At 42.7% G+C, this 12,727-nt stretch overlaps 1 protein-coding gene across 2 annotated transcripts in view; it reads right to left on the reverse strand.

Moving 5' to 3' along the window:
- ELMO1 (engulfment and cell motility 1) overlaps positions 1-12,727 on the reverse strand; it is a 488,584-nt gene that overhangs the window by 373,823 nt on the left and 102,034 nt on the right. For both annotated transcript variants that reach the window (XM_056118196.1, XM_056118195.1), the window contains exon 7: positions 4,796-4,895. In XM_056118196.1, the coding sequence (XP_055974171.1) occupies positions 4,796-4,895 (100 nt within the window). The remainder of the gene's footprint in view (positions 1-4,795; positions 4,896-12,727) is intronic.

Raw genomic sequence — 12,727 nt, forward strand, 5'->3', positions numbered from 1 at the left:
CAAGTGACTTCTTGGGCCCTTATTTATCAGCAGTCTTAACCAGACATTTAATGACCCAATATTTTCACCTAATGAGTACCAAGTACCAAGACATCGGGGCTGATTCAGCAAAAGTAATGATTACAGACAGGGCCCTTATTAGCAAATGTACAAACCCTGATTTTCTATGTCTAGTTTAAAAACGACATCTTTTAGTATAGCGATAAAGGCTAAAGACTTCCCATTTAAATTTTAATTTCTCCTGTCCCTCAGAAGATTAATAACGCCTTCCTTTGCCCTTAAACCATTCCCTGCTGCTCCATGACTGCAGTGTGGGCTGGCACATGTGAGACAGTATGAGAAGAGCACATGCCAGGAAGCACTTCTGGGAAGGCAAGGCTCTCACACACAGAAAAGGGGATGCAGACACCACTAACATGCATTCCCTTCTTGGCCTCTCATTTGAAAATGTCAACCTAGAGGTAGGCTGGAGCGATAGCACAGCGGGTAGGGCATTTGCCTTGCAAGCAGCCAACATGGCCAACCCGAGTTTGATTCCTCTGCCCCTCTCGGAGAGCCCGGCAAGCTACTGAGAGTATCTCACCCACACAGCAAAGCCTGGCAAGCTACCCGTGACATATTTGATATGCCAACACAGTAACAATTGTCACAATGGAGACGTTATTGGCCCACTCCAGCAAGTCGATGAACAATGGGAGAACAGTGACAGTGCCCCTATAGGAATTTTCAGGCTGGGGGCCAGAATGATAGTTTAGAGGGTAGGGCACTTGCCTTGCACGCAGCCAACCAGGTTCAATCCCTGGCATCCCATAAGGTCTCCCTAGCCTGCCAGGAGTAATCCCCATGCACAGAACCTTGAGCACCACCGGTGTGACTCCAAAAAATAAAAATAAAGAAAAATGCAGAAGTGATGAGGACCTGGAGACATGGTACAGGGAGTTAACGGACCTGCCTTCTATGCACCCTGTTTCAGCCAAGATCCCCAGCTGAGCACTGTCCTGGAGGCCCCCAGCACCTCCAGGTTCGACTTGGAGCCCCTGACCCTGCAAGGTCCAAACTACCAATCCTCAGGCCTTGTAGAGAACTGCTGCCGCCGCAGGCTGAATGTCCTGGGAATAGGACTGGGGCTCTCCGGCACCAGCAACAGCAAAGAGAAGTAGCAGCCACAGGCAGCTAAAGCACAGATCCATAGAACTAGGAAGCTCACATAAAGCTCAGCCCTCAGGAGGATGCGAAATTCCCTTATGTTCCAAAAACAAAAGGAACACCCTAGGAGCAAGGAACCCCATTCCTGTTCTTAAAAATCTCAACAGAGGCTCATGAACCTCTTAAAAGTTTCAGAAACAAAAATGATGGCCTCTAAAGCAAAATAACTTGATGACTGCCCACGCACTGAAAATACGGCATCAGCAGAGAGGACCCCGTGGAAGGAAGGTTTCAAGAGGACCCGTGTGAAACCTACCTTCCAAGGAAAGACGCCGATGGTAGGGTGGGCCCGGGAAAAGCTGACTCATGACACAGATCTTCTAGATTTCTCTACCCCTTTCATTCTACTCCCAAGTCTTTCTACCCCCTCCCTAACCAGCCAAGTCTGGAAAAAGCAACATTATATACTGGTACCAGCGGACCACCAGTTCTAGACTGCTTATTAAATGATATTCTTTACAGCAGATTAAAGTTTGTAAACTGGAGTTTAGATCGAGATAACAAAACAGATTTAGTCATAGAAGAGACAGGGGCTGGCAGAGAAAAATATTTCTCCAAAATGGCATGAATTTGGCATTAATCAGGAGCCAAGTCTGGACCACAGAGATAAGCATCGTTTGTCAGCACATTTCCTAGTTGGCTTTTGTGAAGATAAAGCTCCATTTAAAGGACAGTTGCCTGCATACAATTCTTGGGTTGTCAAAGTGCTGAATTTGGGCCAGCTAATGAATTAAAGAGGATAATCTTACAAAAACTAACCATTACAGAGTCATTTTCTCATTATTATTTTTCAAATTCACATAAGGGATTAATATCTAAGTAACAATGCAAAGGCAAGCAAATAAGGGGGAATGAGAAAATGAAATATATGAAGTGAATTGCCTTTTGAAAAATACTAAAATTTTTATTGAAACTGCCAAGTCTATGAGTCTTTGCTTTCAGAAACTTAATAAGATTCCTATTTAATATCATGAATGAAAACCATTTTCTTAAGTAGTTAGAAAATTAAATATTGTCATTCTCTGTAACCATTTCTGACATCACTTAAAGATAGCTTTGTAATTTCTTCCCCCCGTAATTGAAATTTTACTTGAAATATATTTTATACAGTGCCTCTGTATTCTTTCTCTCCTTCAAGTTTGGGGGTTTAAAGAAACACTTCTGAAACAATTTTCATTCATTCATTTCACAAAAATATATGACAAGATTACTCTGTGCCAAACTTTGAGGATCATCATGGATAAAACCAGAATTTCATGGCTAAGGTTCATGGTCTGTTGGGAAAAGCCAATCAAATGAGCAAAACATTTACAAAAATATGTAATTGTTGGACCAGAGACACCCATGTTCCCAGGACAATTTAGGGTAGAAGAAATCACTGAACTCCCCCAGTGATGTCCAGCAGCAATGCTGAGTCACTGTGTCTACGAGATCTTGCAGGCACAGGCACATGGCAAGTGGGGAAGAGAACTTTAACCAAAAGGCCTTTGCCCCTGCATCCCCCTGACCTCACTTAACCTCCTGGAGACACTGTATTCTCACCCCCAGAACACACAGAACAAGGCTGTCTATTTTGTTCTGGAAAGGATTGCTGTGGGAATGGAAAGAGATAGTGTGGGTGAAAAACAGCATAAATTCAAGCAATTCACAGCACAGTTCATTGTTCTGACTATAAAAAAAGACTCTAGTCACAAACAAGTGGGGTGATTTGAATGCTTGCATGTAGGAAAGAACAGTTTACCATAAATTCAGAAACAGAATCATTGTATATAAAAATCCACAAAACCCAGTATCTTTATATATGGACTGTCTAGAACTTTCTGGAACTATTTTAGAACTAGCAGAACTCTTAGAGTGACTATTTTTTTCTCTTCTGTTATCTAATGCTTATATGTCCTGCCACCAGCACTCCATAGCACATCCAAAACACCTATTACCTCTTTCTTCCTTTCAAATAATTCATGTCACTGACAAAGATAATCAAAGTGGGACCTTCCCCTTATCTGCAATGATTCTCCATGTTCCTTGCACAGGTCTCCTTTGCTTTAATAGAGGCGTGTTTGGAGAGGACTCGAGTGTGGAGAAGTCCTTCAATTCTCCATCAGCTCTTTTCTGAAATAAATAAGCAATAGCCTGCAGGCATCCCCTCTGCGGGCCATCACTGCCATCATCCTCCTTGGACTGGATAGATATTCCTCAACACAAGGTGCATCACCCAAGATCTAAGTCCCAAAGGAAAGACAAGGAGAGAGGAGCTTCAGCACGTAGAGACATGGACAGCGCCTCAACCACAGACCAAGGTCAGCACAGCCATGGACATCATACGTCGAGATATATAAAATGCTGTGAGAGAATACACTAAGTGGATCCAGACAATGATCATTAATAGAAAAAATGCTGAAATACAGAAGTGGCAACAGTATTGCACCACAACAAATTTCTTAGCTTTGACAATATGATGATATTATTATGCAGAATGTTAATTAATATTAAGGTAAACTGGATAAAGATTATTTATTAGTTTCTGGCAACCCTTTAAAATCTACAATTAACTCAAAATAAAAGCTTTAGGAAATTTAAGTGGCAGTGACTTCCGGGGGTGGGGGTGAGGGATGAGGGTATTGACCCACACATGGTGGTACCCATAACTTATGACTTATACCAGCCTCTGTGCTCAGCCACCACCCCTGCCTGTGCTTGGTGGATCTTGTGTGGTGCAGGGGATAGAAACAAAGTTTGCTGTGTGCAGGACAAATGCCCATGATACTCTCTCTCCATCCCTCAGGTAACTGATCTTTGTTTTGATTTTCCAAGTTTCATGCAGATTTACTGAAATCCTGTTTCATAACTCTTCTCAGAAATCTAAACTCAAATTTATGAATTTCAAATATCTCTTCATTTCTAAGACAAAAGTAGCAAGGAAAATGCAAAATACACTTAAAAACCACTTCACAAATACAGAGAGAGAAAACAGTAAGTGAACAAATCTGTAAATAATCACAATGTATGATTTAATTCTGCACTTAATAGCCATAAAGTCAGGGCCATTTTTTCGTCACTGTTGTCAGCAGACAGGAAACAATGTTAAATCTGCAGGTGTACCTTTAAGACATATACAGGAAATGCTGGGAGCTCCTCTACTCTTTCTCCCCACACCAGGACCAGCTTTGTCATGACACCATTAGGTTCCCCCAACCAAGGATGAACCAATGGAACTCACTGACCCGAGACATTTATTGCACCATTATTCCAAGGAAGCAGGGTTGCTTAGCTAAGGTGACATGGACCCAGACACATCTTTTATTATTATTCCTCATTCAACCCCAAGCATGTGGGAATCATTCTGTTGTGCCTCTTTCCCTTTTCTTGAATACTTGGTAAAAGGTAGAAATTTCTGGGAGGACAGCAGGGACTCTAGGTGAGTCCTAAAACCAACAGATTCCTGCGCAGGAAATCAGCAGCTACTTCTGTGGTTTGGACAACATGATAACTCGGTTTCCGTTGACTACGAGTTCCCACTCATCATCTCTTATGATCTGGTTGAATCAAAACGCCATTTCACATATCTAACAAAGCACAATCTGCTTACCTTCTTAATGAATGCCACTGAAAACGTGTCCCAGGACACAATACCGTGGTCCATCAGCTCAACAAAGGCCGTCAGGGTGAAGGACAGCATATCTCCAAAGCTGGAAAACAGCAAGGGAGCAGTGAGGAGCACAGAAGGGGCATAGAGAGGGGGCAGAGAGATGCAAGGCCCACCCAGGTCCCATCCCTGGTACCACATTCGGTTCCCTGACCACCACCAGAAGTGGCCCCTGTGGGTGTGGAACACCCCCCTCTGCTTCAAAGAGACCCAAGCAAGAGAGCTCTAGAAACAGGTGGTGAGACATCACTGGGGCAAGTGGCTGAACACAGGCTAGGTCCTCAGGAACCAGAATCAACGGATACAGGGAGAGAGGCCCCAGACAGCATCGTTCATTCCGCCTCTGAGCCTCTCCCACCTGGAAAATGGGAAAACCCCATCTCTGTGATCATGAGGCTACTCGCAGAGCACTGAATAAACTGTAGCACTGAGAAAATGATGACTGGAAGGAAAATTTCTTGGCAAATGAGGAGTCAGGGAGGTGGGGGGGGGGGGCTAGAGAGGGCAACATAACATGCTTCTTTGATTCTCCATGGCACCCAATGGGAAAGATTAGAAACACATCTATTAAGTGTATTGTAAGGAATTCAGTGGCCTCAATATACTTCCGTGTGTATGTTTGGGCAAGAACATACAGATAAACTGTTACAAATATATGTTTAAGTACATATACCAATTTCTCTGCTTCACAGATCAACGTTAAGTGGACTTTATGGCTGTCTCTGGTGAAAATGACTATTGGCTGACATCAGATTTGCTGGGATTCAGGTGGAGGGGGTGGAGTTGGGCTGAGTCTTGTGCATGGTTCAGAAATGCAAGCAGAACTCAGAAAAAAAAACAAGTGAAAGTACTGTCTTTCTAAAGGCTCCACCCAGGAACCCCTAACAGCCCATCTCATTCTTCCAAACAACACTTAACTCAAAATCTTCTATAGGAACTCACCACTATTCAGAATATCATCTGAATAAATACTGTCGAAAAGTTCAGAAGACAAGGTTACCTCTTGAAGTGTGCTGAATTCAGCCTGCCACAAACAACCACAATACTAGCACAACTACACTGACTAATAGGGTGAATTTCCAGAGTTTCAATCTATATACTTATATATACAACTGTCAACCTCATGAGATGGTCAGATGAAATCTTCCCATCCACTGTCAATCAACAGACTATTAACAGTTTATTTTATCTTTTCACAATGTCACTTCCTTCTTTCCTGGTACTGTTCTCAGAGCATCAGTAAAGACCTTCGCCTCCTGAACTGTCTCTGAAGTGGTAACGCTCAAGAGAAACCTGCCACCGGTGAGTCTCTTTTCTCAGGAAAGGGCATTCATCGAAATTCCGCTTAGCTAACAATCTAATGGCAGGAATGAGGCCCACTTGATACTAAAGGCCACACGCAGTCGGAAGCTGAGGATCCTTTTCCCAGCCCTACAGCTCTAAGCAAACAAGTTACTGACATCCCATGGCCGAGACTGAGACTATGATGAAGGCAAGGGGGTAGGTGCAGTGGAAAGAGCTTTAATACCTAGTACAGAGAGAACTGTGTTGTCATGAGGTATTAGCTGCCATTTTTTAAAAGAAAAACAGGGGGTATGGTGCCGCCAGTAGGTCAATCTGTACCTGTGAGGCAAGTGCATCAGCAGCCTGATGGCGCCTTCTGACTTCCAGGTACCCCAAAACTGCTGTTGTGCCTGTGGCCAGACCCCAAAAACCTGGGGCAAAGTTTACCAAGAAAGTAAACAGCCAAAAGTTAGATATGTGGGAAACACACCCACAAACCACCTCCAGCTCAGCTATATAACTGAAGGCATGGCCTCTCTGGTTCCTTATTGAACTGCTTAATGGCCATGATCCCAGAAACTCAGAAACAAATCTCGAAACCCAGCAGCTTTTGGCAGAAATGTGTCCCGTCCCTGCAGTAGGTTACCGGTGCTCGGCCAACCCAGGTGGGAATATGTTTCATGCCTTGGCCTGTTCCCCCAGCGGCCTCGTGGCTGCCATTCTCCAGAGGCCACTGGACAGATATGTTTGGGCACGCAGTGACAAGACATTTTGGGCCTCACGGGATGGATTGGAGCTGGTCCTATCCTCCCCACCCCAACGAGACCCCAAGTCATAGCCCACAAACAGCCTCTCTGGCTCCTGATCAAGCTGCTTAACGGCCATGATCCCAGAGACTCAGAAACAAATCTCGAAACCAGGTAGCTTTTGGCAGAAATGTGTCTGGACTCCGTAGTAGGTTACTGTCACCGGGTCACCCCAGAGGGGAAAGGGTGCTGTCCCTCGGCCTGCTCCCCCTTGGTGACTTGGTGGCCGCCATCCTCCAGAGGCCATTGGACAGTCAGGCTTCAGCCCGCAGTGACAAAACTTGTTGGGTCTCACAGGATGGAGGTGGAGCCGGTCCTGTCCTCCCCGTCCCAGTGAGACCCCAAGTCATCACCCACAAACGGCTTCTGTGGCTCCTGATCAAGCTGCTTAACGGCCATGATTCCAGAGACTCAGAAACAAATCTTGAAACCCAGCGGCTTTTGGCAGAAATGCATCCGGACTATGCAGTAAGTTACTGTCGCTGGACCACACCAGGGGGGAAAAGGTGCTGTCCCTCCACCTGCTTCCCCCTGGCGGCCTGGTGGCATCATCCTCCAGAGGCCATTGGACAGTCAGGTTTGGGCCCGCAGTGACAAGACATGTTGGGCCTCATGGGATGTGGGTGGAGCCGGTCCTGTCCTCCTCACGCCAACAAGACCCCAAGTCATCGCCCACGAACGGCCTTTCTGGCTCTGGATCAAGCTGCTTAACGGCCATGATTCCAGAGACTCAGAGCAAATCTCGAAACCCAGTGGCTTTTGGCAGAAATCCCTCCAGATTTAAGTGTTAAAATTTCAGAATTTCAAAATCCCGCGACCACTACTGCAGCCACACGACATCATATGTTATTCATAACCAGCAATAGAAAACAAATTGTCTATGGTTGCCTTTTCAGCAGATCTGAGTGTTGGGGTAAAATCTCAAATAATAATGGTGATTTTCAAGTGTTAGCTTTGTTTCAAGGATTCTTTATCCTTAGGGAAAAAAAAAGAAAACTAAAATCATATAGGGGGAAAAAAGACAGAAAAAGTAGTTAATACTATTATTTAAAACACACACACACACACACACACACACACACACACACACACACACACACACACTTTCTAGCCACAGATAGGGAACCCAAATCTTGGAGGAGTCCCCTAGGTGGCATCAGAGGATCATGCCACAAAAATTTTTTAAAAAAATGGAAAAAATTCCATACAACAGGAGAAATTTTAAACATTTAAAATTTAGAAATATGGGTTAAAATGGGCCTTAAAGAGTAGTATAAGATTATATTTAAAAAGTATTATAAGATTAAATAAAAATTCTAGAATAGCTTTTTCTACCATGAGCTGCAAGGAAATCCAAACACCCAATTGCAAAAACAAATACACAAACCCATAATCATACAGTGACGAATCATTAACATCATCATCATCAACATCATCATCATCATCATCATCATCATCATCATTATCAACACCACCACCATTAGAAATGCTGGAATATCTTAAGTGCTCAGAGATTCGTACACAGAGTGAGTGGCACGAACCCGGCTCTGAGCAGGACCAAAATGACCCTGGTGGTGCCCAGAACTTGAGGACCTGAGCAAAGCACAGCCTTGGGTCCTAGCACTGCAACTCAACACTCGGCCCAGTTAGTCTAATACCAAGGAGTATGGCCCTTGGCCCCCGATCAGTGAGAGATGCCCCCCTCCCTCCAAATTCACATGTACCTAACACTTGAAGAGCAGGAAAATAACTACCCCAATGTCATTACTAAGAGCAAGGGCTGGGACAGACAGTGGCAGGGCAAAGTGCACACTGCTGGAATCACACTGTCTGTCTTCATTAGTCTCCTTAAAAACAGAGAAGTTCCACTTCTGCTCAATCTCTGAGCTCTCCTCTTGGTGGGTCCAGAGTTAACATCTGGACAAAGCCCTTCTTCCTTTAACACTCCAGTACTCTGCAGACCAATTCCTCAGAGAAGCAGCAAGGCACCAGGGAGAAAGATTCCCTTGAAATTTAAAGAGCATCATTTCAATTCCAAACATGGAAGCTGCTTTGGGGGCCAGGATTTCAATTTCCATGGTTGTTAAGACGCTGGAACAAGATTTCTGAACCTGCCGATAGAACATTCTGTTCTTTGCAAGTATCTACTCAGAGTGAGACTGAAAAGTGAGGAGCAGCTTCTTCATAGCATACAAGACACACAAGGAAATTCTGCTATTTGCTTGAATCACATTCATAAAATACTGCATATAAATCAATAAATCCATTAGAATTACTATTAGACAAATATAATAAATATCACATGTGCATTACATAATCATGGATAGTATAATTATATATGTGATGCTATTAGTCCTTAAGTCTAAGCATGTTGTAAATATATTATAGAACATAAACAATATATGAAATAAACATACCATGATATTATAGCTAGATGTCTAACTTATACAATTCATTAGAACTGGATGCTAGATGGCATAGCAGGTTACCATGGGGCAAAATTTATCAAAATTCAATTTCAGACCCTCAGTTGCAAGGAAAGATTGGCCACTGCTAACATTTATTACATTCCAAGTCAAGGATTCCATCACCTCATTTCAAATGAGGGAGCAACAAAAGGCCTTATCAAACCTGAAGATAGGTGTTGATTTCCTCACAGAGGAATGATTCAAGCTCCTGAGAAAGGGGCAGCCACACATTGAAATCAAAGCTGAGTGCAAAGCATCAATACAGAAAGGACTGCAATTATGAAAACACAGCAGGAGCAATTTTATTTGTTTGATTTATATGGTTTTTTTTCTTTTTAATACATAAAATGCTAAGCTGTAGATTTTTCTGTACATACTGACACAAATTAAGCTGACTGTAAACTTAACATGTTGGTGTGACAGTCAACATACCTTGTGTGCTGGAATGACTCAAATAAATGCTGCTCATCCACTTAGTCAAACATTTTCATTTCAACAAAATCCAGCCCAACTCAAGATATTTAAATCGGTGCTGTCAATTTCATGAAGGAATGGTGCTTCTGATTGCTGGACTAAAGCACATCCCAACTCAGAAATGATGAGAAGATGAAAATAAAGCTCACTTTAAAAGCTACCAGTAAAACTTATGAAATATATCCATATTTGCCAAAATGAATGAACACAGCTCTGTCCTGCATTTGAATTCTACCATGTATTTCTTCCTTCTTAGTAAACTTCAAGGTTAGAGATTTATGGGGCTGGAGAGATAGCACAGCGGGTAGGCTTGCATGCGGCTGACCCAGGTTCAATTCCCAGCATCCCATATGGTCCTCTGAGCACCGCTAGGAGTAACTCCTGAGTGCAGAGCCAGGAGTAACTCCTGTGCATTGCCGGGTGTGACCCAAAAAGAAAAAAAAAAGTGTAGAGACTTATAAATAACCCTTTCAAGGTATTTCCTTAGTCTTCAGAATCAGAGCAGAATTTGCATTATTTTTTTCCCTTTGGCTCCTTTGTTTAAAATTGAACTGTTAGTCAATTTCAGACTCTAATTGATCTGCCTCTCTCCTCTGCCAATACCAGACTTCTTAAATTGTGCATTTATAAGTGAGTCTTGAAGTCAATAAAATCATTTTTCAAGACTAATTTGGCCATTCTACATACTGTGTATTTTGATTTAAGTTTTTAGATTGGACTGAAACTTTTTTTAACATGATTTGTACTTGACTGATTGTACAGATCAGTTGGGTAGTGGGGAAACTGTTGAATATCATGTCTTTCAATTCACACAATAATGTTTTCTATTCATTTGGGTTTTCTTTAATTTTCCTCAGAATTATATTTATATTTCAGTGCACAGATATTAGACATGTCTTGTCATGTTTATTCCTAAGAATTTTATAGTTTTTGACAATCTGTTTTGAAAATCTGAAAGTCTAACTTTTATTTTCTACTTGTTTTCTGTTACTGAGAGTATCTTGTCCACACGGCAAAGCCTGGCAAGCTACCCATGGCATATTCAATGTGCCAAACACAGTAACAAGTCTCACAATGTTACTGGGCCCGCTCGAGCAAATCGATGAACAACGGGAGGACAGTGATAGGACAGTGATTTCTGTTAATATATTAAAACACATCACTTTTATATACAAACATAACCTGAGGTCCATTACTAAATTTAATTATGAAATCAAATTTTTTTTTTGCCTTGCCTTTTGGGTCACACCCAGCAATGCTCAGGGGTTACTCCTGGCTCTGCACTCAGGAATTACTCCTGGCAATGCTTGGGGGACCATATGGGATGCCAGGTATTGAACCCCGTTTGGCCGCATGCAAGGCAAACACCCTACCAACTATACTATTCCTGCCCTTCAAATCATTTTCTTGGTGAACCTTCTTAGAGTTTTCTAAAGAGACAATAAAATCTCTAAATAGAGTTGGTTTTCTCATCCAGAAATTAATTCTCTAAAACTCTCAGGTATGCAGGTTTTGTGATTGAAATCTCCAGCCTTCACAGGGTCGGGGGATGGGCTACTTCCCTCCATTTCCCTGTACTCTGGAAGCTCAGCAGTAACACCCAGGAACTGCCTCAGGGTGCGCACCATGTAAGATCTTTCACTGACCACCATCCAAAGATTCAAAAAGAAATTTCAAAAGGGGTCTAAAAGTGGCAGAATTTCTCCCAGATCCTGAAGAAGGCTGAGTCATCCCAGGGCAGCCCAAGGCAGGTGGATGAGCCCCAGTGCCCACCCAATCAGAGCCCTGGCAGTCAAAAACCTCCACACTCCACAATCACCACCATGTCCTGGCCAGACCCCACTACCTCTATGAGCCTCATCCAGAAATTAATCTGCTGAAAAACTCAGGTGTGTGGGGTTTATGACTACAATCTTCAGCTTCCATGGAGTCTGGGATGGGCTACTTCCCTCATCTCCCTGTACTTCTGAAAGCCCCAGCAGTCACACATGCCCCAAAGCCACCAGCCAGTTAAGAATTTAACAACAGCTCTATCACCTGGTTAGAAATTCTGGACACTCTGGAGGGTGGCCACATATACCTCAAACTCTATGACACTGATAAACAGGAGTAGCACACCAGATTGGAAAGGATGTAACGTAGAAGACAACCATCTCAATTAACAAAATATAAACACAGAACGCTTAACCTGCAACACCATCTTAATAAACTCTTATAAAAGAGCTTAAGGGCTCCATGGTGAGATGCAACAGTTTTCACTAACTTTCTTCTTGGGAAACATTTTTTATGATTCTTTTAACAAATCATTTCTAACAAGCAATATAAAATAAAATTATTGAGGGTCTGATATGGGGGCAGGCTGATGAAGGGTTGAGAAAATTGGAAGGAACAGTGATGGGAAGGTGTAATGGTGGTGGGATTGGTGCTGGAATATTCAATGTCTGTAACTAAACTGAGGCACTAATAAATACATGAAATTTTAACAATATAGAGTTTAATTTTTCCATTTCTCATTGTGTCTTTTATTTCTTTCTTAAATTATCCGTATGGTTAAAAACTCTAGTACAATATTAAATGGAAGTGTGAACAAGCAAAACATATCTGTGTTATTTTCTAAATTGCGGAGAAATGGGATTAAGTTTTTTGGTGGTGGGAGGGGGGCATTAAAGCCCAAATCTCAGGGCTTACACCTGACTCTTCACTCAGGAAACATTCCTAGTGGGCTACTAAATGGAATGCCAGGGGCTGAACCTGGGTTGGCCACCTCTAAGGCCTTACCGATTGCACTACCTCTCTGACCCAGTGTTGAAAAATTTTATGAATGAATGTTGGACTTTCATATA

This window comes from Sorex fumeus, unplaced genomic scaffold (assembly GCF_029834395.1).
Source record: "Sorex fumeus unplaced genomic scaffold, SorFum_2.1 ptg000037l, whole genome shotgun sequence".
NCBI classification, from domain to species: domain Eukaryota; kingdom Metazoa; phylum Chordata; class Mammalia; order Eulipotyphla; family Soricidae; genus Sorex; species Sorex fumeus.